The 26,892-nt window shown below is 40.8% G+C and overlaps 2 protein-coding genes across 2 annotated transcripts in view; one reads left to right on the forward strand and one right to left on the reverse strand.

Annotated features, from left to right (window-relative positions):
* The window catches only part of SLC17A1 (solute carrier family 17 member 1), a 226,120-nt gene that overhangs the window by 155,076 nt on the left and 44,152 nt on the right, over positions 1 to 26,892 (forward strand). The window lies entirely within an intron of this gene.
* The window catches only part of SCGN (secretagogin, EF-hand calcium binding protein), a 38,175-nt gene continuing 26,314 nt past the window's right edge, over positions 15,032 to 26,892 (reverse strand). Inside the window, exons 8-11 of the mRNA XM_004273511.3 lie at positions 22,844 to 22,889; positions 22,542 to 22,601; positions 20,745 to 20,813; positions 15,032 to 15,597 (exon numbers count right to left, since the gene is read on the reverse strand). Coding sequence (XP_004273559.1) covers positions 15,469 to 15,597; positions 20,745 to 20,813; positions 22,542 to 22,601; positions 22,844 to 22,889 — 304 coding nt within the window. The 3' untranslated portion in view covers positions 15,032 to 15,468. The remainder of the gene's footprint in view (positions 15,598 to 20,744; positions 20,814 to 22,541; positions 22,602 to 22,843; positions 22,890 to 26,892) is intronic.

Consider the following 26,892-nt stretch of genomic DNA (forward strand, 5'->3'; position numbering starts at 1 on the left):
TTGTTCCTTATCTATTTTATGTATAGTAGTTTGTATCTGCTAATCCCATACCCCTGACTTGTCCCCCCACCCCCTTTGATAACCATTAGTTTCTTTTCTATGTCTGTTTCAGTTTTGTATATAGATTCATTTGTATTATTTTTTAGATTCCACATATAAGTGATATCATATGGTATTTGTCTCTTTCTGACTTACTTCCCTTAGTATGATAATCTCTAGGTCCATCCATGTTGGTGCAAATGGCATTATTTCATTCTTTTAAATGGATGAGTAATGTTCCATTGTATATGTGTGTATATATATACCTCATCTTCTTTATCCATTCATCTGTCAGTGGACATTTATATTGCGTCTGTGTCTTGGCTATTGTAAATAGTGCTGCTATGAAGATGGGGTGCTTGTATCTTTTTTTTTTTTTTTTTTTTTTTGCGGTGTGCAGGCCTCTCACTGTTGTGGCCTCTCCCGTTGTGAAGCACAGGCTCCAGACGCGCAGGCTCAGCAGCCATGGCTCACGGGCCCAGCCACTCCGCGGCATGTGGGATCCTCCCGGGCCGGGGCACGAACCCGTGTCCCCTGCATCGGCAGGCGGAATCTCAACCACTGCGCCACCAGGGAAGCCCTGTATCTTTTTGATTTATAGTTTTGTCTGGGTATATGCCCAGGAGTGAGATTGCTGGATCATATGGCAGCTTTTTTTTTCTGTTTCTTGAGGAACCTCCATACTGTTTTCCACAGTGGCTGCACCAATTTACATTTCCACCACCAGTGTAGGAAGGTTCCCTTTTCTCCACACCCTCTCTAGCATTTTTTATTTGTAGACTTTTTAATGATGGCCATTCTGACAGGTGTGAGGTGGTACCTCATTGTAGTTTTGATTTGCATTTCTCTAATAATTAGTGATATTGAGCATTTTTCATGTGCCTACTGGCCATCTATATGTCTTCTTTGGAGACATGTCTATCAAGGTCTTCTGCCCCTTTTTTGACTGGGTTCTTTGGTTTTTGATATTGAGACACATGAGCTATTTGTAAATTTTGGAGGTTAACCCCTGGTCGGTTGCATCATTTGCAAATATTTTCTCCCATTCTGTGGGTTGTCTTTTCGTTACATTTATGGTTTCCTTTTCTGTGCAAGAGCTTGTAAGTTTAAGTCAAACTTTTGTTTATTCTTGCTTTTATTTCTATTGCCTTAGGAGACTGACTTAAGAAAACATTGGTACGATTTGTGTCAGAGAATGTTTTGCCTATGTTCTCTTCTAGGAGTTTTATGGTATCTTCTCTTATATTTAGCTCTTTAAGCCATTTTGAGTTTATTTTTGTATATGGTGTTAAGGTGTGTTCTAACTTCATTGATTTACATGTGGCTGTCCAACTTTCCCAACACCACTTGCTGAAGAGACTGTCTTTTCCCCATTGTATATTCTTGCCCCCTTGGTTGAAGATTAATTGTCCCTAGTTGTGTGAGTTTATTTCTGGGCTCTCTATTCTGTTCCATTTGATCCATATGTCTGTTTTTGTGCAAGTACCATGCTGTTTTGATTACTGTAGCCTTGCAATATCGTCTGAAGTTTGGGAGGGTTATGCCTCCTGGTTTGTTCCTTTTCCTCAGGATTGCTTTGGCAATTCTGGGTCTTTTATGGTTCCATATAAATGTTAGTATTACTTGTTATTTCTGTGAAAAATGTCATGGGTAATTTAATAGGGATCACATTAAATCTGTAGATTGCTCTGGGTAGTATGGCCATTTTAACAATATTAATTCTTCTAATTGAAGAGCATGGGATATGTTTCCATTTCTTTGAACCATCTTTAATTTACTTCATTAATGTTTTATAGCTCTCAGCATATAATCTTTATCTCCTTGGTGAGGTTTGTTCCTAAGTAATTTTTTTTTTGGTGCAATTTTAAAAGGGATTGTTTGTTTACATTTCCTTTCTGATATTTCATTGTTAGTGTAAAGAAATGCAACCATTTTCTGTATGTTGAAAATCTACCACATCTTAAGCCAATTGTCTGTTGATGAACACCTGGGTAGCTTCCATGTTTGGCTCTTGTAAATAGTGCATGACAGATGGTTTTAAGTTTTATTACTTAAGATGGTGATGAAACAAACCTCCCCCTTTCCTCCCCACTATTATTGTCTCACCTACCTAATGTTTGTGCAAAGCATCACAGTTTATAAAATGTTTTCATGTACATTAGTTCATTCAATCACACGGTCTTTTCACCAATCGTGAGGTATTTTTATTACTGTTATTATTTCCATTTAACAGATGAGGAAGCGGAGGTTCAAACAGGTGGGACATGAGTATCCATAGATATGCATGAGTACATATAGCACATAGCTTGTGAGAATTTAACCAGGTTTCCTGATGCCAAGTTCAGTTACTTTTCTTCTCATTTGTATAGGTGTTTTGTTTTGTTTTGTTTTGTTTTATTTTACATGTCCTTTCTGACCTGGAGTATCCTAGCATTTTCTGTACATTGGAGACATTTGTTTGGTCCAAATGTCCTGGGCTTTCTCTCTCTTGTATATAACGTACAGACAGGCTCCCTGAAGCCATTTAGTTCATAAAAGCAACTTTCAGCTTCGAATCATCTTTGGGACAACAGTTGTTAGCAAGTAATTTTAAACAATAGTATCTGTAATTAAAATACAGAATGAAAACATTTGCTTACACTTCCATCATAGCAGATGTTTCCATGATGTTGGCTGCTCTGATAACTTGCAAGCTATTGTTTTCATTAATAATGGTATTTTATCATTCTACAAATAACCGTAAGCAAGGGAGGGAGAGAAAGAGAGAGACATCAAAACAGCCTATTGGTTTTTATATTGTCAAGTACTTTTTTTCCCTTAAAATTTCTTTGGCAAGTGAGGGAACTAGAAAATTGTTTTCTATTTCTGTCTTAGCAGGAGTCAAAACTGGTAAGGATTTCTCCAGACACACCCTAACTTATTCATGTTTTTTAGGACTATTAGATTAAATGAGAATATTTATCTTTTCCTTTAGAATATTGCAGCATTAGAAACATGTCATGAAATTGTCTCCCTTAAGAATGTACCCATCTGATTAATTTCGAATAATAGTTCAACTCATATATTTTCTTACCCTAATGTGAAATGCGTCAGGCCATGCAAACAGTGACACGGAAACTAGACCAGAGGGAACTAGGGAAGGAGGAGAGAGTAGGAGTCTGGGGTCTGGTCTAGAATCACATGCCTACCAGCCTCCTTCCCAACCAACAACTTACTCTGAGCTCCTGGCCAAGACATGGTCTCTCTAGACTTAAGAACTGTGTTAATATAAATATGAATAGTTGTGTAAAATAACTTAACTTACATATTCACAAGGATATTGGGGAGGAAAATAAGAAACCAATCCCTGCTTTTCATTCAGTGGGGAAGCTTAATATGTCTTCTTACTGAAGACAAATAGGGGAATTGATGGTGTTAATTCTATTAGATTTTTCAATGTACTTGATTTTTTTTTTACTTTTCAAAATAGCAGACTAAATTCTCTAGTTCTCTTTAACACAAGCTATGGTAAAAATTCATCAGAACCCTTCAAATCTACTGTGGCTGGCAGTGGGCCAGGCTAAAGAGGAGAGTGACAGGAACACAGTATAAATGAATGGGGCCTGGTGATGTGAAAGGGGGCCCCTGGGGCAAATCCCTGGTGAAGAGTTTGAGCCAGATCCTCCTGACTCAGGGGTTATGATAGGTAGGTCACAAAAATGGCTCCAGTTCTTCTCTCCTTAAATCCACGCCCTTGCCGTGTAGTTTAGCAGTGCCCTCCTCCTCTTGGTCCTACTCTTTGACGCTGCTTTGCTTTGGTCGATGGAACATTAGCAAATACTGCTCAAGAAGAGGCTTGAGCAGTGCCTGCCCACTCATATTTCTGCATTTGCCCTGAGGATAACATGGGCAGACTAGCCTCCTAGAGAATGAGACACACAGAGCTGAGCTGAGTTATCCCAGTTGCCCAAGCTAAGGCCAGCCTCTATCAGCCAGTGGCCAGCCGATCCCCAGATATCTGAGCCAGCCTAGCCAACATCAGCAAAGTGATTAGCTGATCTTAGACTAGTGAGCAGTAAACACTTAAAGTTATGTTACTTAGATTATGTGGTTGTTTGTTTCAAGGGAAATGCTAAATGATACAGCCTCCACCCCCCAAGTTTTCTACCTGGACCCAAACCTAGTGGCCCTGGTGATAGGGAAAACTAACTTGGAGCTTATCCGGAATACCGATTAGTAGTAGGGGAAAGTCAGCCAGTGACTTACAGTTGAGCCAGGATGGTTTTCAATGGGACTTCTTCCCATGTGACCGGTTGAGCTTTGACCACATTTGTTATTTTCAATTTCTCCTTCCATCTGGGGACTGAGAAATGTTCTTTCTTTCATGTTCCCTTTTCATTCCTAAGACTTTTCTAAAGAGCTGAAACAAAGAAACACATACCGGAAACTAGAGAGGCAATCATTCATGTTGCTTGTTGTTAGGAACTCCAAGATGTATCCATGCCCCCCAGAAAGGCAGTCATTCATGTTGCTTGTTGTTAGGAACTCCAAGATGTATCCGTGTTCCCCAGAATCTTTTCCAGTGGCCTGTGTTTCAGAAAGCCTATCCACTCTTTTGAGAGAAAGCATTGTTTTCAAAAAACAATAACAAAATGATTACAGTGCTAGTATGCTCACCGAAAGGCAATTCATTAAGTTATCAATTCTGCCACACGGTTGTCATCAAGTATGTGGTTATAATAGAAGGAACCTTAGAAATCTATCAGTCTCATCTTTGATTTTATGTAAAAGAAACATAATCCTAGGAAAGTTAGGTGACTTTGTTCAAAATAAAATAACCTAAGTTGAAACTCACATTCAGGATTTCAGACCCCGGGTCTGATGCCTCTCCCACCATGCTGCTGCGTTTCGGGCAGCAACTCCCAGCCCCTCAGAGGAGAAGAACCCATAAGTATCAGACGGCCTCTCTGGGTACTACCAAGTGTTACCAAATTAAAATTAAGCAGCCTTGTGGCCTACTTATACACAGTGGTTTATTCAAGGAAACACCAGTCCGATAACCAAAAAAAACTTAAAAAGAAACTTAAATCATTACTGAACTATTTCAATAAACATCAAAGGGGGATTCCATTAATAAAATCCAGTGAACTGTCTTCCTCCCTTTATACCCCTCACACATAGCTGCCCCCATTCTCTCCTCTCTCTTTTCAAACTCTCCCAAACTGTGCCCCAATTCCAGCCCACACAGCTGCTTCATTTCTTCCCTCCCTTCTCTTTTGGATTTGTTCCTCTCCCAACGACTCCAGCCCTTTCCAACGAAAACCAGTTGGAATTCTTGACTTCTGCGATTCTGTCTCTACCTAATACCCTTATTTTGTGTAACAGGGTCTTGGGAATCTAGTGGGCAAAATAAAATTCTCCTCAGTGGATGGGAGTGAGAGAGAAGCTATACACACACCAGGATATAAGACCAGGGAGCAGGACTTTGTGTCTGTGACCCTGCTATATACTGATCGCCCAGAAGAGTGATGGTGTGTTGTATTAATTAAATGCATAAATATTTGCTAAATAAAGAAATGTCACACATGCAATGAAACCTCCAGGAGGTACAGAAGAACAAAGGCTGTCAAGTTGTATTGTCAGTCACGTGGACACCATTGCAGCAAAGTGGCTGGTGTCAAGGAGAGGATCTTATAATCTAGCAAAGTACATTGTGCCAAAGACGTTAATCCTGTTGATTCCAAGTAATGAAGTCACGTTAGGAGCGAAGGATCATATTTTCACCACCATGCGGTCTTCCTGGTAATAGGTGAGCACAGGATGGCAGACAAGCCGCTGGTTGTTGCCCCTCCTTTTATGGTGTGTATGAAAAGAAAAAGATGTTCCCTCTACTGTAATCTGGGGGGCAAAAGACAGAATTTATCATTTCATGCTCTAATGATCAAAGTTAATAAAGGAAGGATGTGAGGTACAAGCTCTAATTGTCTGGAAATGATTTCCCTATGAAGATGATTACCTCAGCTCTGTTGCAATATCATCATTTTCACATAAAGAAAGAAAGTTGAGAAAATGTTTAAAAATAATTAGATTCCAGGAAAGTTAATTAGGCAAGCACTAATTCTATTTTAAGAGGAAGATAATGAATAGTTTTATGACAAGACAAAGTGGAGGGTGGGGGAAAATCACATCAGAAGAAATGCCATGAAATGCTTCAGTGTTTTTAAAGACCAACTTCCCCAAGACATGCTGCCCCCAACTTTCTTACATCGCCATTGTCAATCTCCACAGAGTTGGGAGCACTTCCTAGTAATGTGACATAATGGAATAGAGTCATGACAGATCCATCTCTTTTGTCTAAAGAATATCTCTAAATGACTGAAATGCTCCTTCTAAAAGGTTGAATCATTCAATCTCTGCTTTGGATATATTTCCTAATTCATTCCAGTCTGCCTTTAGTCATTTCCTGTTTGTAATCTCAATGATCTGAAAATGTCTTTGCACAGTTTTTAAAGTTGTATAATACTAATTGGAGAAAAAAGTAATTATCTTCATTCTCTACTGTCAGGAAAATATAAAGCATAAAGAATGAAAAAACTTTTTACCACAAAGGCATTTTCTGAGATGATTATGTAATAAGCTTACTTGGAAATGTTCCCTTGTCTTTGGCATCTAGCTTTGCTGATAAAAATCTGCATACGATAATTATCATTTACTAAATATTTTTCTCCTTTTCTAGGATAGCTTTTGAGGTTTTACATTTTAACCTTTATTTTCGACAGTTTTGCTAGAAAGTGTCTGGTGTGAGTTTATTTTTATTTACTAGATTTAATATTCAAGCTGTATTCTTATTCTGAGGACTCATGTCTTTCTTCATTTCTGGAAACTCTCAACCATTATCTCTTCAAGTTTTATTCATCCATCATTCCTTCTGTTCTTTTTGTTTGGAATTGCTGTAGATACACACTGTGGACTCTTAATATAGCTCCCATCTTTCTTTTTCATATTTATTATCTCACTACATCTCTGTGTGGCTTTCTGTGTGAATTATCTGCTCTATTTCTTTTCACTAATTACTTCCAACTGTGACCAGTCAAAAGTTATTTCTTGCATTGATATTGTCTCAGTGATTATACTTTGGGCAAAGGTGATCAAAAGGTGCAAACTTCCAGTTATATAATAAGTAAGTCCTGGAGATGTAATGCAGCAGGGTGGCTATAGTTAATAATACTGTATTGTATATTTGATGCCAGCCCCTGGTGTCAAGCAGTGAAACCAACTCCTGCCTTCCAATCCCTTTTAATGCCTGATGCTAACTCTCTTGACTCAGAATTGGGAGACCGACAAGACCTCTGGCCCTGTGTTATCTTACAGGAAGATTATTTTGTTTGTGAGCATCATTTTTAAAAGTCTTTTTTTTTTTTTTTTTGCGGTACGCGGGCCTCTCACTGCTGTGGCCTCTCCCGCCGCGGAGCACAGGCTCCGGACGCGCAGGCTCAGAGGCCATGGCTCACGGGCCCAGCCGCTCCGCGGCACGTGGGATCCTCCTGGACCGGGGCACGAACCCGGGTTCCCTGCATCGGCAGTCGGACTCTCAACCGCTGCGCCACCAGGGAAGCCCTAGAAGTCTTTTTTATTGCTTGCTGGGACACTGCTATGCATTTGGAGTGGTGGCCTGGGGAGAGATGTGCTCAAAGCCTGAACATACAGCATAATTTTCTCTGGAAGTCAACACGGTTATTTTACAGATGAGGAAATTGATGTGTAGAGAGATTAGGTGATCTTTCCCTAGGAACAGACAGAATTAGAACTAAATGGCAGACCACTGTGTAGTCTTATAATTGAGACTCTTTCCGTTACACGGTAATATTTTAAGTTTCTAACTGGTGCTGGTATTGACAAAAAATAAATCAATAGTCAATCTAAGAAAGAAATGGAAAATTTTACTCAAGCCAAACTGAGGAGTATAACCCGGGAGACAGTCTCTCAGAGAGCTCTGAGAACGGTTCCAAAGAGGTAAAGGGAGAGGCCAGTACCTATGTGATTTTGGCAAATGGGTACGTGCAGTCAGGCACTCATCTTGGTAGAAGATTTTGCTATTTGTGAGGAACAGATATCTTAGTTAATGGTTCAGTGCTTTTCTAACTATGAGAAGATGCAAGAAGCTGGGATCACACAGTCTTCTCCTGAAAATATCTCAGAGCCAGTTCTGTCAGTTCTCCCAGAACGCAAAGTACCTCATCCTGATCTTCGCCCTGAATTCCTTTCAAGGTGTATTACAGGTCAGTGACTGCAGTGGCTGATGACTTGATTCTTATAGAACTGGATGGTGGGCAACATTCTATATTTTATAGTCTCTTCTCTTTTGGTCTTAATTTCAACCAAGGTTTGGGAGGCATTTCGTGACCACTTTGTCCCATGGTGCTAAGATTGCTCATTCCCAGGTCAGGTGAGGACTTCCTTGATAGGCTAGTCCGTGTGCTGTTACTGGACCTAGGCCCTGTTAAAGTACCCAGAAGCCTCTGGACCACCTGTCTTACTAGTCTGTTATGGTCCAGGAAATGTTTCCCTTTTGTTGCTTCTTCCCATATCTAGAGTTATAATATTACAATCATTGATCTTATAGAGCTGAATATTTGATCAACTGTTTCAAGTCACCTAATTATTAACTTTTTCTGAGGCTCAGTCATACATTTAGTAATGCAAGAAACAATCTTGTAAAATGAGCAGAATACAAGTAATATAGCTAGTAACATGAATAAGGTCATAACTAAATATTTAAGCTAAGAACTTACATTCAGTATGGCCCAGTATCTCACCAGGTTATCTGACCAGTCTGTTCTGCCCCAATCACTGTCTTTAAGGGAAATGATATATTGGCTGCACCTGTAGGTGGTCTGCACCTATAAGGTGAGTGGTGAGTCATCATGACCCCTTATAAGTTAGAGAAACAAATATTATATTCTAAGGAGTTACACAACTGACATCAGAAGGAGAAAAATTGATCTTGATGGTTGAGCAGGTATTTCTGCCACTGGGGAATCTGGTTAATGCAGAATGCAGATAGATGCATGAGCACCCTAGAGGGGAGGGAGGAGGCCCAAATGGCCAGAGAAAATTTTTGTTTGAATTCTGCTTGTCATGCCTTAAACTGTGAATTTCTATTTCATCGCTGGGCACTGTGCTAAGAGATGTATGTGTGTGTGTAGTGCTCAGGTAGGACCAGCTTCTGGAAGCAATCTAAAACAAGGTTTTCTGATCTTAAAAGAAGCTTATCACTTCATTGGAAATGACAAAACCAGTCGTATAAAACAATTACAGAAGGATTAGAATCAAATTATGGAGTATTGGTTACACAATGACAGAAATCGGGGGGTAAAAGGACATCGGTGGAGAGTATTGGAGCAGGCTCTATGGGAAAGTTGACGCTTGAGCAGACCTTTGAAGAAAGGGTAGATTTTAAATGGTCAAGGGGAAGAGGAATGAGGTGGGAGGTGAGAAGGGACTAGAGACCAGACAGAGGTAAAGAAGAGGAAATGGGCAGCTGTAAGCACCGCAGTGAGAGGCGGGAGGGGGCAGCTGAGGAGAGCAGAGCCGACCCTCAGGGAAAGGAGCCCGCCTGGGAGGCACTGAGCTGTCCTAGGGATGTGGAGATGCAGAGAACCAGTGAAGAGGGAAGGTTAGTAGACACGATAATTAGTTCCTCTAACCCTGGAGGGAAAGAAGAGAGAGGATCCATTAGGAAATAGGAACACATTTTTATCTGCCAGGTTTATTGTTTGTTTTCACAGTTAGAAACTTATATTGTCCTAGAAGTCTCATAGACTCTAAGTATCTTTACCAGAATAAAGCAGAAATATGCCGACTGTTGCTATTTCTAAAACTTACAGACTTTCAGGACTTATAAGTTCATAAGCAGTCAAGAAGCAGAATTAGAGCCTATGGGTCTGGTCGTAGGGCCTCTGAAGCTGTTCTTTTGGTTTTTTTTTTTTTTTTTCTTTTTAATGCCAAGTCTTATCTGAGTTCAGTCAGAAAGTCTGTTATTTGTGCAACTATTAAATTCATTCAAACTGCTGGATTTTATAGGATTTTTGGCTGAACTGATCAGATACTGCGGTGTGAAGATAAAGTAAAGCTGGTACCCGCACCAGTTTTACTGAAATTTTACAGAAATGAATGATTGGATTCTATCACTCAACCTTTTATTTTAGGCTACATTATGCAGCAAATATAATCACATTCTTTTTTGCTTTAATATCATGTAGATATATATTAAAGCAAAATAGAATAATATATATATGTATATACATGTAGAAGAAGATTATAGGTATATAATCTTTTTTATTTATTATCCATTGATGGGCACTTAGATGGTCTTTGCATCTTGGCTATTGTGAATGATGCAAAGAAACATGAAAGTAAAGGTACCTCTTCAAGATCCTGATTTTATTTCCTTTGGCTGTATACGTAGAAGTAGAATTGGTGGATCCTATGGTAGTTCTGTTTTTATTTTTTTGAGGAACCTCCATACTGTTTTCCACAGTAGCTGAACCAATTTACATTCCCACCAAGAGTGCACAAGCGTTCCCTTTTCTCCACATCCTTGCAAACACTTATCTCTTGTCTTTTTGATAATGGCCATTCTAATAGGTGTGAGGTAATATCTCATTGTGGTTTTGATTTGTATTTCTCTGATTAGTAATGTTGAGCACCTTTTGACATACCTGTTGTTCATTTGTATGTCTTCTTTGGCAAAATGTCTATTCAGATCCTCTTCCCATTTTTTAACCAGATTGTTTGTTTTTTGCTACTGAGTTGTAAGAGTTTCTTGTCTATTTTGGATATTAACCCCTTATTAGACAGATGGTTTGCAAATATTTTCTCCCATTCTGTAGGTTGCCTCTTTATTCTGTTTTTTCTGCTGTGCAGAAGATTTTTCATTCGATGTAGTTCCACTTACTGACTTTTGCTCCTGTTGCTTGTGCTTTTGGTGTCATATCAAAAAAAATCATTGCCAAGACCAACGTCAAGGAGCTCTTTCTGTGTTTTTGTCTAGGAGTTTTATTGTTTCAGGTGTTACATTTAAATCTTTAATCCATTTCACGTTAATTTTTGTTGAGTGGTATAAGATGAGGATCCAATTTCATTCTTGTGCATGTGGCTATCCAGTTTCCCCAACACCATTTATTGAAGACACTGTTCTTTCTCTTGAGCATTCCTGGCTCCTTTGTCAAATATTAGTTGACCATATATGCGAGGGGTTATTTCTGGCCTCTCAATTCTGTTCCATTGGTCTATGTGTCTGTTTTTATGCCATACCATACCATTCTGATTACTGTAGCTTTGTAATATAGTTTGAAATCAGGAAGTGTGATGTCTCCAGCTTTGGTCTTTCTTAGGCTTGCTTTGGTTATTTGAGGTCTTTTGTGGTTCCATACAAATTTTAAGATTGTTTTTTATACCTATATGAAAAATGCTGTTGGAATTTTGATATGGATTACTTTGAATATTAGATGGCTCTGGGTAGTATTGACATTTTAACAATATTAATTCTTCCAAATGATAAACACAGGATATCTTTCCATTTATTTGCGCCTTCTTCAATTTCTTTCATCAAAGTCTTACAGTTTTCAGTGTACATATCTTTCACTTCCTTGGTTAAATTTATTCCTAAGTATTTTATTTATGTTTGATGCTATTGTAAATGGGATTGTTTTCTTTGTTCCTTTTTCATGTATTTTGTTGTTAGAATATAAAAATGCTATATACTACAGCATTTTGCATGTTGATTTTGTATACTGCAACTTTATTGAATTCATTTATTAGTTCTAACAGGTTTTTGGTGGCGTCTTTAGGATTTTCTCTATATAAGATCACATCATCAGCAAATAGAGACAATTTTACTTCTTCCTTTCTGATTTGGAATGAATGAGCAAACATCTTCAGCAAGGAGCACGGCTCTCTGGGGTGCCATCACACCTTTCCCCAACCCATCAAATATTTACAGCATGGGCTTTGATAAGAGACTTCTGCCTTCTGTCAGTCCCTTATTCAGCACTCTGTTCCCCTTTGGTGCTCCAGCAGAGGGCTAAGACCAGTTATTTTCCTTGGCCATTGCTATAGACTGAATGTTTGTGTCCCTCCAAAATTTATATGGTGAAGCTTAATCCCCAACATGTTGACATTTGGAGATTTGGCCTTTGGGAGGTGATTAGGTCACAGGGCAGAGTCCTCCTCATAAATGAGATTACTGCCCTTATAAAAGAGACTACAAAAGAGAGCTTCTTTGCTCCTTCTACCATTGGAGGACACAGGAATAGACATCTGTCTATGAACCAAGAAGCAGGTTCTCACCTGACACTGAATCTACCGGGACCTTGAACTTGGACTTACCAGCCTCTAGAACTGTGAAAAATAAATGTTCGTTGTTTAAGCCACCCAGTCAATAGTATTTTTGTTATAGTAGCCAGAATGGACTGAGGTAACTATCCATTAGTGAACATACCAGCACCTATATTATAGGACATGAGGCTCAAACTTCTTGAGAATGTTTTTGAGTGAACTCATTCCTTAAGTGGAACAAACCCACCTTCCTTCCACTTAAAGATCTCCACCAGCCCTTTCTTTGGATGCTGGGAAAGGTCTTTGCCAGCCTAAGGTTATGACTGGGAAAGAAACCTGAGAGCTTCTGATAGAATCTCAGCCATATGCCATGACCGAAAGCTTGCTGGTGCTCAAGGCAAGTAGCTGCCCTCAATGAATCTTAACAAATTACCCTTAAAAGACTAAAGCTTCCCTTCCCCACTCACTTCCACCTCCGTTATCTCCAGAAAGACACTGAGGACTCTTTGGCTAAGAATTTATACAGTCATGGCTGGAGCAGTAACCTCAAAAGTTATTCTCGGGCTTCCCTGGTGGCGCGGTGGTTGAGAGTCCGCCTGCCGATGCAGGGGACACGGCTTCGTGCCCCGGTCCTGGAAGATCCCACATGCCGCGGAGCGGCTGGGCCCGTGAGCCATGGCCGCTGAGCCTGCGCGTCCGGAGCCTGTGCTCCGCAGCGGGAGAGGCCACAACAGTGAGAGGCCCGCGTACCGCAAAAAAAAAAAAAAAGTTCTCATATATCTAAAGGGAGATTCATGAATTAATATATGTCAGCTTTGGGTCCAGTTTTTATTTTTTCCTTCTTGTGAGCTTAGGTTGTCTCAACCCTGGAAACAAATGTTTGCTCTTTGAAGGGTGTGTGGGTACACAGTTAGCTCAACATTTGGACAATGAGGAGAAGTCTGCCTTCTTGGCTTGCCCTGTACTCCTTCCTGGGCTCTCTTCAAGCTCCCATGAAGCATTAATCCACACTGAATGACCCAGACTTAGATAAATGTTCTGCTGAGGGCTGCTGTGGACCCCACAGTGAGACCAAACCTGTGGGGAAGGGCCAAGGTTTCCTGAAAGATGACCATTATTTGTATATATGTCCCACATCTTTATCCATTCATCTGTCGATGGACATTTAGGTTGTTTCCATGTTTGGGCTATTGTGAATAGTGCTGCTATGAGCATAGGGATGCATGTATCTTTTTGAATTATAGTTTTTTCTGGGTATATTCCCAGGAGTGGGATTGCTGGGTCATAGGGTAATTCTATTTTCAGTTTTCTGAGGAACCTCCGTACTGTTCTCCATAGTGGCTGCACCAACTTGCATTCCCACCAACAGTGTAGGAGGGTTCCCTTTACTCCACACCCTCTCCAGCATTTGTCATTTGTAGACATTTTAATGATGGCCATTCTGACAGGTATGAAGTGGTGACTCATTGTAGTTTCGATTTGCATCTCTCTAATATTAAATTGGTGATGTTGAGCATCTTTTTAGTGCCTACTGGCCATCTGTATGTCTTCTTTGGAGAAATGTTTATCAAGGTCTTCTACCCATTTTTCAATTGGGTTGTTTGCTTTTTTGTTGTTGAGTTGTATGCACTGTTTGTATATTTTGGAGATTAAGCCCTTGTCTGTTGCATCATTTGAAAGTCGGCCATTGTTGACTCCCTGACTCCCAACCTCTGATATGTATGAGCACAGACATGCTGCTTAGCTTCTATTTGCCTCCGTTTCTTCATCTCTAAGGTGGGTGTCGTGAGAGTACCTACCTCATAGGGTTTGCTGAGGACTAAATTAGTTAAGGTACGGAAAGCATCTAGAAGTACATGGCACATAGAAAGCACCTGATCAAATAGTAATTATGGATACTAATTATCTCTATGTTGGAAGTAAGGGGCACCTAAGAGGAAGGGAACCAGGTTAGGACCTGTGTGTGCCAGTGAGGGAGATCTCTGTGAGTGGTAGGGTTTCTTGGGTTATGGTCAGCTCTAAGTGAACTATGCTACACTGTAATTTTTCTAAATTACCTACAACACTTCGTTAAACCTGAAATTCCTACACAGTCTGGTATAAGGTAGGGGTGTTCTGGAAAATAAAGTGTCAGGACAGCAGAGGAATCAATCTGTCTGCCCCTGCCCCAGGGGGACTGAGTCAGAGTTCCAGGAGTGAAGGGAGGGGGTCTGGTCCATGGGGGAGCCAGCAACCTGCAGAGGGGCCCACAATAGTCACAGGCATAGGAGGAGGCCTCAGGGGTCCCAGATTTGCCGGAGGAAACTGTTGGAAGGGGAATGGTTGGAGGGGGTGACGGATGCTTGGGTTACCTGGGAAAGATTTTCTCCATATTTCTTCTGTATTCCTGCCTGCTTGGCCACAAAGCACCTAAGAGCAAAACCCAGCCCAGGATGAATGTTCTGGTCTCCTCCACGCAGTGAGATGAAAATGACAATTGGCAACTCCTACTTTGACTCCAACTCATCCGGGCACCTGAGAACTACAGGGCTGGTGATGTGGACTCCATCCAGGATCTTGCCCTTCTCTCTCCTTCTTCTCTTTCCCCCACCCCAGTTAGAGAAGTAGTTCATCCATCCAGCCATCAGGTAGAACCCTCCAAAGATCACAGCACAAAAGCAGTTCGCAGCGCATCTTTGTTTCCAGCTGCAGCTTTATTTCCACTTCAAAATCTATTTGTAAAAGTCACAGGACTGCCACGAATGCCACATACCATTCAGCAGAAAGCCGAAAAGAAGAGCACAGGTAGATGGACTCAGCTGCCCCACCTCCCCAGTGACTGGGGGAGGACAAGCCGAGCAGATCCTGGAGGTCAGCTGAGTCTTTAGCGGAACAGGAAAGCCCAGGGTCAAGGGGAAAATAACACAGACCCTGCATGGGGGGCTTCCAGTAAAGGCAGGAAGACACCAGGACATTAAAAAGAAGGCCCTCAGGTCCCTCCCCTTGCCCAAGAACACCACACCATTTGTTAGAAAGTTTGCCCACTGTGTTCCCAGTAGCAAAGCACAGATACAGTTTTACCAGCAGGAGCTCAGAAACACGCTAAGAGCCAAAGGCAAAGCGGTCTGGGGATTAGGGGTTGATTTTCAGCCCAAGACACAAAGCCAGCTCAGACTTCTGAATTTTTCCATCCTTATTCACATCGCAGTGACGCAAAAGAATCTCCCGGAACTTATCAAGGTCCACCCCGCTGATGCTGGGCTGAGGACAATAAAAATAACATGTCAGTAGGCAAGCCAATGGCAGTCCCACCCTTTCATGCCACCCTGCCTTCCCTCCGTGTTTGCTAAGCTTACGGGACACCCTGCCTTCTGAGAGCCCCTCCCTGGAGACAGGCCACGAGGGGGTGATTCTGTCTCCTCATCCCACCAGATGTTGCCAAGGATGAGTTTTCTGCCAACAAGTTCATTTCTCAGCATGTCCCTTCAGGCAAAAGAATGTCTATTCCCACATCACTTCTCTGCAGTTCTAACAGAAAGCCAGCCTTTTTCTCAACCATAATAAAGATATTTTGCCTTAGAGCAGAGGATCGTCACCAAAATTCTGTCTCACTACGCTGCTGAGAGAAGGCACATTTATTATCTCCCCGTGGGAGGTTTCTGTGCCTCTAGTTTTTAAAAGGGTTACAATGCATGAAAATCTAACTAAAGAATTACGTTGTTGAGCTAGATAGACCCCATCACATTTATTCCAAGGGACTGTTTCAGGGGCTAAGAAGGAATTGTGAATCAGGTCAGCTAGGAAAATATTCTAAACTCAAAGGCCTGCAAAAGTGAGCAATGCCGGAGCTAAGTGATCCTCCCTCGGTTATTTTATGTAATCCTCGCGGTAACTTTGCAAAGTGAATGATTATGCCTCGTTTACAGATTAGGACACGGAGGCTCAGACAGAGCTGAGACATCTTGCGAAGCTAGAAAGTGGCAACAGCCTTTTTGATCCCAAGTCTTTTGTCTCCAGCTAAGTGTTCATTTCACCAGTTCTCTCTGCTCTCATGGCGAAATCGCTGGCCTAAGGAAGCTGTATGAATGGTGACGAATCTAAATTTAAAAGTCAGCGTCTGGAGAGAAAGGAAAAAATCATATTTCCAAACCCCTTGATTGTGGACTAGTTATGAGTGAGCAGCAGAGGCTCACTCTGCAGGGTTTGATTTCAGGAACCCTTGGAAGCAGCCCTTATCACCCAACCCCACCCCGAGGTTTCCTCACTTCCGAAGAAAGCTCTAGAAAACCTGCAGTAGGAAACAAAACCTTTCATTCTGCAACTAGACAGCCGTATTAAGACAAGCTAATGTGCAGTGTCCCACAGGGTAAATGACTGACACGAAATCTACCCCTGATAGCAGGTGTTAACAGAGCGAAGGAGGGGAGAGAACAGCAGGAACGGGGAGCCATAAGGCAGAGCAAGAAGAAAAAACGCCGAAGCGGGGCAGGATTCTGGGAGATATCAGGAGGTGAAAGAGCCTGGGGCCAGAAGCTAAACTTGGCGAACTTCACTCCTCTGCCGAGAATCCCTGAGTGATTGGACTAAGAGGCTAACGCGTAACACATTGTCAATAGGTTCTCTTGTCGGGGCTCTAGAAGATAGCTCCCTGGGTGTCAGTGCCAGGCAGGTATAGATGTGGCCTGAGGAAAAGGGGCCTAGAGGTCCTGAACACAGCAAGCCACACTCTGTGGCTCTGTATCACAGGCTCATTTGTTGTACGGTTACAAGTGGAGATATTTGGTTTTCAGTATCCTCAACCACTTTTGCTAAATCCTTTCTGCAGCAAGTGACACCCTGCCCCAGGATCCTTTTAGTAAATTCCCACACTTAGAAAAGACTTGGGTGGTAGTCATGTACATACTAGCATATATCAACTTGCCAAGGCATTTATGCAATACCAAACTATTCTAAGCTCTTTTTTTAATTTTTTCTGATTTGTTTCCTTTAAGTGAGTAGAAATATCTTAAGTTGTGTGCAGGCATGTGTTGGGGAGGCAGTTGTGGGTATGAATGTGGGTGTGTGTGTAAAGGAAGTTTCTTTGGATCTTTTGAGTTGTGGGTTTTGGGTTTTGTGGGGGGTTTATTAATTAATTATTTTTGGCTGCATTGGGTCTTTTTTGCTGCACATGGGCTTTTCTCTAGTTGCGGCGAGCGGGGGCTACTCCTCGTTGCGGTGGGTGTGCTTCTCATTGTGGTGGCTTCTCTTGTTGCGGAGCACGGGCTCTAGGCATGTGGGCTTCAGTAGTTGTGGCACGAGGGCTCAGTAGTTGTGGCTCGCAGGCTCTAGGGCGCAGGCTCAGTGTTTGTGGTGCATGGGCTTAGTTGCTCCGCAGCATGTGAGATCTTTCCGGACCAGGACTCGAACCCATGACCCCTGCATTGGCAGGCTAATTCCCAACCACTGCACCACCAGGGAAGCCCTTGAGTTATGTTTTTAATGCTTGACAAATCACCAGGAGTCAGGAGGACTGAATGCCACTGCTAAAAAAAAATGCTTGGCTCACAGAAGACAAATCATTTGAAACCACTGAGGGCTTCCATTTTAATAGCAAGTTGCCAATATAAATGTATGCAGGTTCCTGATCTAAGGCCTCTATGAGTCCCCTCTTGCCAACCATCTTCTTGTCAACAACAGAGAAAATCAGATGGTGTACCTAGCAGGGAAAAGAATAAACTTTTGGAGGCCTGGGGGCAGGACCTCATCATCTCCAGGCAGACACCCTGGTCATCTCTGGCATCCCTTTTATTTGGCTTCCAACATTTTTGTTCACATTGCTACTTCTCCTTGGTGGGTGCTTGGAATCTTCGATGTCTTGCCTTCCCACTTTCTAGTTTAGGTTGTAGATTCTTGTGTTGATTTTCTTGCTGTGCTAAGTGAGCTACAGGCTTTCAGAGACTCTTGTGTAGAAATTATGGTGTCTGCTCCCTTAGGGACTTGCTATCTGATCACACTGTTGGAGGACAGCCTTGGGTAGCATTTTCCAGAGGTTAAAGAAAAGGGTGGGTGTTCTGGTAACCAAATAATTTTGTTAACAGAAATTCAACATATGCATCATATATGACTGTACAAGAATTAAAAGGCTATAAAATAAGCTTACTTCAGGGTTATTATTGCAAACATAGGGGATCCTGACCAGGACTGTATGTTTAGAAACTGAACCAGCTCCCTGCTGACCCCATGGCATGCTCTGATAGTTGCTTTTAAAATAAATCCCAGATACTAGTTTAATTGTCCTGTGGCCCTTTCTTATAAGATGAAAATAAAGAAATAAGTCACAGGAGATGGCTGTACTTTATGAAGCTGAGAAATGTCAGATCCTCAGTGGTCTCAATGTCAGGGTCTCAATGACCCAGTGGTCATACTTCACTACATCTTTCAAATTGTATGTGAATATATATTAAAGCAACCTGGAAGACTAGAAAGATCCAATAAAGATAGGCACCCTCCATCATCTGGCTTCAGGGGAGAACATTAGTAACTAATTACTGTGTACATACTTTTTAGCTCAACAGATCAGCCTCCTATAAACTGCTTTTGTATTCCTGACCACAGTCTGACCCAATCCTTAGAAACCAGCTGTCTCAAATTGTCTGGTACTGACATGGAGAAGTGCTTTTTTGTTGCCCCAGTAGCCCCACAGAAATAGAGGGACAAGGACAAAAATGGTGGGGATCCTCTGATTTCCCATAGAGGTGATATAAGTCCATCAAAGAGTGAGGCGGATTTCTGCCTCCAGCTCAGGTTTTTAGATGGTCATGAATTTTTCCCTTTAATTTTCTCTAGAAAAATGTCTTCTCTGCTCCGTTGCTCGTTTAGGTTTTACTTCCATCATCTCCCATTAACCTTTGGAAGCCATTGCCAAACCCAGAGACAGTTGAAAGATAATTGAAAGGATCTGAAGCCTCTGGGCTCTACACTCAGGCAATCAGGGGCCCTGGCTCCACAGCAGAGAGAGGAGGCCACACAGCTCTGGAAAACAGGTTCCCCATCCCATTTATTCTATCAAAAGCAAATTAAAACTTCAGTTAGGCAAGGCCTTCTGCTGTGCACCTTTAATGTCCCATAGATAATTGCTCACTTTCTATTGTAGAAGTCATTCTGGCATTAAATAGGTAATGAGTGAAATGGGATTTTAATTTAGCAAGCAGTGTGAAAGGCAATATCACACCAACACCCAGCAACTATTCTGACTGTGCAAATGTTGGTGAAATCTCCAACAGGAGCACCACGTGAAGGAGACAAAGAAGTGGCAAGGGGCCAGTTGGGATGGGACTAATGAGAGTTAGGCATCCTGATAAGAGACATCTCATCCATGCCTGCTTAACTGCAGTATGTAAACTTCCTGGAGATTTACGCAAAAATCGGTATCTGGGCATTTTTCCATGGCAAAACTCCATAGTTTTTTTTTTTTAACATCTTTATTAGAGTATAATTGCTTTACAATGGTGTGTTAGTTTCTGCTTTATAACAAAGTGAATCAGTTATACATATACATATGTTCCCATATCTCTTCCCTCTTGCGTCTCCCTCCCTCCCCAAAACTCCATAGTTTTAATCAGATTTTTCAAAAAGGTCTGAGACTCCAAAAACCGTTACTAATTGTTGCTACTCAAATTTATTGCCATCTGGGCCAATCAGGAAATGACGATTATGTCCTATACAAACCTCAAAAGAAATCCCTAAGGATATGAGACTATGAAATTCAGTGTCTATACAGTCTCATAGAAAAACACCCACACAGGAGTTGGAAGGTATCTGTTTAACTGGATCGTGCAGCCAGTCAGTACAATTCATCAGGATCTCAAAGGAGATTGCTTTTTTAAACATTGTTTACCCTACGTGAAACAGCTCTGTGATGTAGATATGATCTAAATATCATCAGTCCCAATCACTGCCTTGCTAGGCAAAACAGCCATCTTAGGCTAGGTGTTAGAGCAGCCCCTTGGTGTTAAAAAAAAAAAAAAGAGAGAGAGAGAGAGAATCCCAAGTATGGGATTTATTACATGAAATTAAGTTTTAGTTATTCTAATAACCAAGTCCACAGGAGAAGGACTTTCTGTAATCAAAAAATAAAGCAGTAAGATACATAGTGGCACTGTGCTCCTTTGATAAAATAGATGACATTCAAATGATGGTAACAAGAAGCTTCTATGGGGGCTTCACTTAATTGAAACTACAAATGATCTTAGAAGAGAGATTTTTGGGGCTTCAAAGTTTGAAAGCTCAAAGTTTGTTAAACAGACTACATCCCTAGATTTTCTCCAGCATTAATCTTTGGCCCTACTGATTCCCCAAAATAAACAGTGGAGTCAAAACGGCAACCCCAGTCCATGATGGGGCTGATCTACACAGCCTTGTGAAGTTACCTGGACAAGCTCCATCATGTCTTTGACAAACCCATCCACTTCCGGGCCTTCTAGGGCTCCAGTTTTACTCTGAAAAATAAAAGATCCAATCAACCAAATATCGTTTTCTTAAGTCAGAAAGCTTAAAGAATAAATTATACAAATAGACCAAATCTTTTGTGACTGCAAACAAGTTTGGAAACGGCATGTTCCAACTTACGGTCTCTGTGCAGGATGTGAATGCACCACATAAATCAGAAGCATGCCCTGTAAATAACTCCCTCCATTTAACCAAATGGGAAGCAGTAGTTTTGAGTTCCTTGGCTCTTACAAATAGCATTACTATGACACGTACCGACTTTATTTGCTTCCCAAATACTAGGACTCAGTTCAGACTAGTGCTAATTGAACATCCACTGATCCTTTGAAGGCTAGATTGACATTTTTAAATTTTGCTTTATGATTTAGCAATGATTTAATGAGTATCAAAACACATTTTAAATTCAAGAGAGACTAGATTGAGTGAGCATATTAGAATTACTATATGGTTCATGCATAAAATCTTTTATTTTTTCTACCCATTTTATAAAAATGCCTATAAAATACAATACATATTAACATATTTCAGTTTCTTCTCTAAAGTTCCAGTTAATGATAAGTCATCCATTCTCCTCAAGTTTTTCTAATCCTGAACCTTTAACATATTATAAAAACTCATCCCCTTCGTGTATTTACCAGACACTAATACAGTACTTGCCATATGCCAGGAACTCCTCGAAAAGCTTACGAACATGAATTCATTTAATTCTCATATAACAAGCCCATGAGGTAGGTATTATCATTATCGCCATCACCCTAATTTTATAGATAAGGAAAATGAGGCACAGGGAGGTTAAGAAATTTGCCCAAGGTCACACAGCTCATGAGCCGTGATTCAAACCCAGGTAATTGGTCACAGCGTCCTATATACTTAAACAGTTTGCTAGACTGCCTCTTCCAGGTGATTTTCTTTTCTGCTCAGAATATGACACACAGATATCCAGTCTGATTAGTTTCAGGATCTCTTATGACCTTTCTCAACTTTCTTTTTTTCCTTGCTCCGTGCATTATCCCACCTTGTCCTGAAGAAATTCAACCTCTTTGCCATACTTCCTTCTTTAGGATTATTATTTTCTCCCCTCTAAAGAAGGACCAAATAATAGTCTTATAAGAGAAATAGATTTTGTGACAAATATGTCTGACTTTCCCCCTATTTCTTTAGGTTGGTTGTGTTTTTTTTATTTGACTGTTTGCTTTTGTGTTTGAGCATACTATGATAGATAGAGACCAAGAAGGAGAAACTTTCTTTTAGCTTGGTTACAAAGAGCAAAAAAATAATAATAGGGCTTCCCTGGTGGCACAGTGGTTGAGAGTCTGCCTGCCGATGCAGGAGACACGGGTTCGTGCCCCGGTCCTGGAAGATCCCACATGCCGCGGAGTGGCTGGGCCCGTGAGCCATGGCCGCTGAACCTGCGCGTCCGGAGCCTGTGCTCCGCAACGGGAGAGGCCACAACAGGGAGAGGCCCGCGTACCGCAAAAATAATAATAATAATGTTATTTTATTCTCTTCTCCACCATAAGTACTACTCCTATGTCTGTTTTTACTTAGTTCTCAGAAGTTTCATAGAGAAGCTGGGTACCTTGACATAGCAACACACACGTGCGATTGCTGTTCGTTATATAAGTTTAGGGTCTGTAAGTAGGATGACCCCACATAAGGGCTAAAAAAGCTTCCTACCTAAAGATGGCCAGCACAATATATTGAAAAGGCACACTTACGACATCATAGTGAGCAAAGATTTTCTCAAAGTCCCTCTTTCTTTCTTCAGTGGAACAAGCCTGTATATGGAGAAAGCATCATGTCAATCAGCAGTGTGAAACTTGTACAATTCTTCCACGGTCTTAGACAACTTTTATAAACTTTGAGTCAACAGTTCCTCATCCCTTAATTCTGACACTGAGCCTTATCAGTCTCTAGATAAATTAAAGGCAATACAGTTAGATACCTTTCTTCCCTCCCTCTCAAATCTGTAGAGCAACATGAATGATACAAATCCATCTAGAGAAATGCCACCACTTACATCCATTTTAAATTGGAGAAGGAAGTTTTCCTGAAGAGCCAGAATCCTAAATGGGGGGAAAAAAATTCAAAAAACGTTATCCACATGATATCTATCACCTCTCAATTACAAGTAGATTTATAACTCTGGTGTGAGGAAAAGGGCAGGCAACTTCCAGGTTATTCTGCAGAATAGGGTATGTGCTTAAAAAATAGGAATTTGTACAATATAAAAACAAAAAGACGGGAAGGACTTTCACAAGGATTAGTAGTCACCATAGAGAGACATCTAAAAATTCCAGCAAGGTTGCAGGTACACGATCAATATGCAAAATTCAGTTGCATTTCGATATACTAGTAATGGCCAATCCAAAAAAGAAATTAGGAAAACCATTCCAGGGCTTCCCTGGTGGCGCAGTGGTTGAGAGTCCGCCTGCCGCTGCAGGGGGCGCGGCGGGTTCGTGCCCAGGTGTGGGAAGATCCCACATGCCGCGGAGCGGCTGATCCCGTGAGCCATGGCCGCTGAGCCTGTGCTCCGCAACGGGAGAGGCCACAACAGTGAGGGGCCCGCGTACCGAAAAAAAAAAAAAAAAAAAAAGAATACCATTCCATTCACAACAGTATCAAAAAGAATAAAATACTTAGGAATAAATATAGCAAAAGAGACCTAAGACTTATAGACTGAAAACTATAAAACGATGTTGAAGAAAAAGAAGAATTAAATAATAATATTAAGGACATCCAGTGATCATGAGTTAGAAGACTTAATATTTTTAAGATGGCAGTGCTCCTCAAATGTATCTACAGATCCAACACAATTCCTATAAAAATCCCAGTTGCCTGTTTTTGCAGAAATTGGTAATCTGATAATTGATGATCTGCAATTAATGTGGAAATGCAAGGGATTCAGAATAGCCATATCTATACTTTTTAAAAGGGTAAATTACATAGTATATAAATTATACTCAATAAAAAATTATGTATTTCTCTTTCCTGCATAACTACAATTATACTTCAGTGGAATAGAATCAGTTTCAAAAGACTGAAGCATTGGATTTGTGTCGACTTTATAATCATGGGTATATAGAGAGAAAGGCAGAAAAAAATATCATACAACAATTTGGAAAGTTTTACTCCTTTGCATGCCCAGGGTAGAGAGAATTAAGTTGAGCCAAATAGAGGGTAGAATACCCTGAGACCCTGCAAGGAATACTGTCCTCATCTCTTTGCTGGTACCAAGCTGTCTAAAGTATGTTGCCAGTCAGAGGACATATACTCTAGAGGTGATTGTCTAGGAGTAATCGGGCTACATTTCACTACTGGGGGCAGAGAAAGAAGATTCCCATGTGTAATGTTTTAAGACCTTTTTGTCATTGAATTAGTTTCTTATTGCTGCTATAACAAATTACCACAAACTTAGTGGCTTAAAACAACACAAATTAATATAGTACTGGAACTCAGAAGTCTGAAATGGATTTCACTGGTGTTTCAAGGTGTTGACAGGGCTGTATTCCTTATGGAGGCTCTAGGGGGAATCTGTTTTCCTGCCCTTTTCAGCTTCTAGAAGCTGCCTGCATTCTTTGGCTTATGGCCCCTTCCTCTGCTTCAAAGCCAGCAATATAACATCTTCAAATTTCTCTGTGATTCTGATCTTCTGCCTCCTCCTTCCATGTTTAAGGGACCCTTGTCATCACACTGCACCTACCCAGGTACTCCAGAATGATCTCTTTATTTTAAGGTTTTTAATTAGCAACCTTAATTCTATCTGCAACTTTAGTTACCTTTGCCATATAACATAAAATATTCACTGGTCCTGGGAATTAGGACATGAACATCTTTGTTTTACTTACCCCAATTGTCATTTTCAAATTCCATAGCAAATTGGTTTTAAAATAATGTAGTAACTGTCTTATTGCTTTGCATCTCTGCTCAATGCCACTTAACCCTTTCTTCAGTCCAGAACTATTCACTGAATCCTCCCATGTACATAACACTCCACTGCGTGAGAAGCTATTCAGGAGATTAAGGCATAGTCCCTACCAGCTAGGCAGGACTATAGTAGAGGGTGTTTGTAAATCTGCAGGGGAGCTTTTTGTTTATCACAGGGATAGAATGGCCATGACTCGTGCTCTGCTTCACTGTCCAGTGTACAATTGCCATCCAGCCTGACCCTGAGGAACCTGGTATTATAGTTGCTCCCTCTAAGGGTTCTATCCATGTATTCTTTTTTTTTTAACATCTTTATTAGAGTATAATTGCTTTACAATGGTGTGTCAGTTTCTGCTTTATAACAAAGTGAATCAGTTATACATACACATATGTCCCCATATCTCTTCCCTCTTGCATCTCCCTCCCTCCCACCCTCCCTATCACACCCCTCTAGGTGGTCACAAAGCACCGAGCTGATCTCCCTGTGCTATGTGACTGCTTCTCACACATTTGGTAGTATATATAAGTCCATGCCACTCTCTCACTTCATCCCAGCTTACCCTTCCCCCTTCCCGTGTCCTCAAGTCCATTCTCTACGTCTGCGTTTTTATTCCTGTCCTACCCCTAGGTTCTTCAGAACCTTTTTTTTTTTTTTTTTTTTAGATTCCCTATATATGTGTTAGCATATGGTATTTACTTTTCTCTTTCTGGCTTACTTCACTCTGTATGATGCTCTCTAGGTCCATCCACCTCACTACAAATAACTCAGTTTCGTTCCTTTTTATGGCTGAGTAATATTCCATTGTATATATGTGCCACATCTTCTTTATCCATTCATCTGTCGATGGACACGTAGGTTACTTCCATTTCCTGGCTATTGTACATAGAGCTGCAGTGAACAGTTTGGTACATGACTCTTTTTGAATTATGGTTTTCTCAGGGTATATGCCCAGTAGCGGGATTGCTGGGTCATATGGTAGTTCTATTTTTAGTTTTTTAAGGACTCCATACTGTTCTCCATAGTGGCTGTATCAATTTACATTCCCACCAACAGTGCAAGAGGGTTCCCTTCTCTCCACACCCTCTCCAGCATTTATTGTTTGTAGATGTTTTGATGATGGCCATTCTGACCGGTGTGAGGTGATACCTCATTGTAGTTTTGATTTGCATTTCTCTAATGATTAATGATGTTGAGCATTCTTTCATGTGTTTGTTGGCAATCTATATCTTCTTTGGAGAAATGTCTATTCAGGTCTTCTACCCATTTTTGGATTGGGTTGTTTGTTTTTTTGGTATCGAGCTGCATGAGTTGCTTGTATATTTTGGAGATTAATCCTTTGTCATTGCTTCATTTGCAAATATTTCTCCCATTCTGAGGGTTGTCTTTTGGTCTTGTTTATGGTTTCCTTTGCTGTGCAAAAGCTTTTAAGTTTCATTAGGTCCCATTTGTTTATTTTTGATTTTATTTCCATTTCTCTAGGAGGTGGGTCAAAAAGGATCTCACTGTGATTTATGTCATAGAGTGTTATGCCTATGTTTTCCTCTAAGAGTTTAATGGTGTCTGGCCTTACATTTAGGTCTTTAATCCATTTTGAGTTTATTTTTGTGTATGGTGTTAGGAAGTGTTCTAATTTCATTCTTTTATATGTAGCTGTCCAGTTTTCCCAGCACCACTTATTGAAGAGACTGTCTTCTCTCCCTTGTATCCCTGCCTCCTTTGTCATAGATTAGTTGACCATCGGTGCATGGGTTTATCTCTGGGCTTTCTATCCTGATCCATTGATCTATATTTCTGTTTTTGTGCCAGTACTATATTGTCTTGATTACTGTAGCTTTGTAGTATAGTCTGAAGTCAGGGAGTCTGATTCCTCCAGCTCCGTTTTTTTCCCTCAAGACCACTTTGGCTATTCAGGGTCTTTTGTGTCTCCATACAAATTTTAAGATTTTTTGTTTTATTCTGTAAAAAATGCCATTGGTAATTTGATAGGGATTGCATTGAATCTGTAGATTGCTTTGGGTAATATAGTCATTTTCACAATATTGATTCTTCCAATCCAAGAACATGGTATATTTCTCCATCTGTTTGTATCATCTTTAATTTCTTTCATTAGTGTCTTATAGTTTTCTGCATACAGGTCTTTT

The sequence above is a fragment of the Orcinus orca genome, chromosome 10 (genome assembly GCF_937001465.1).
Source record: "Orcinus orca chromosome 10, mOrcOrc1.1, whole genome shotgun sequence".
Lineage (NCBI taxonomy): Eukaryota > Metazoa > Chordata > Mammalia > Artiodactyla > Delphinidae > Orcinus > Orcinus orca.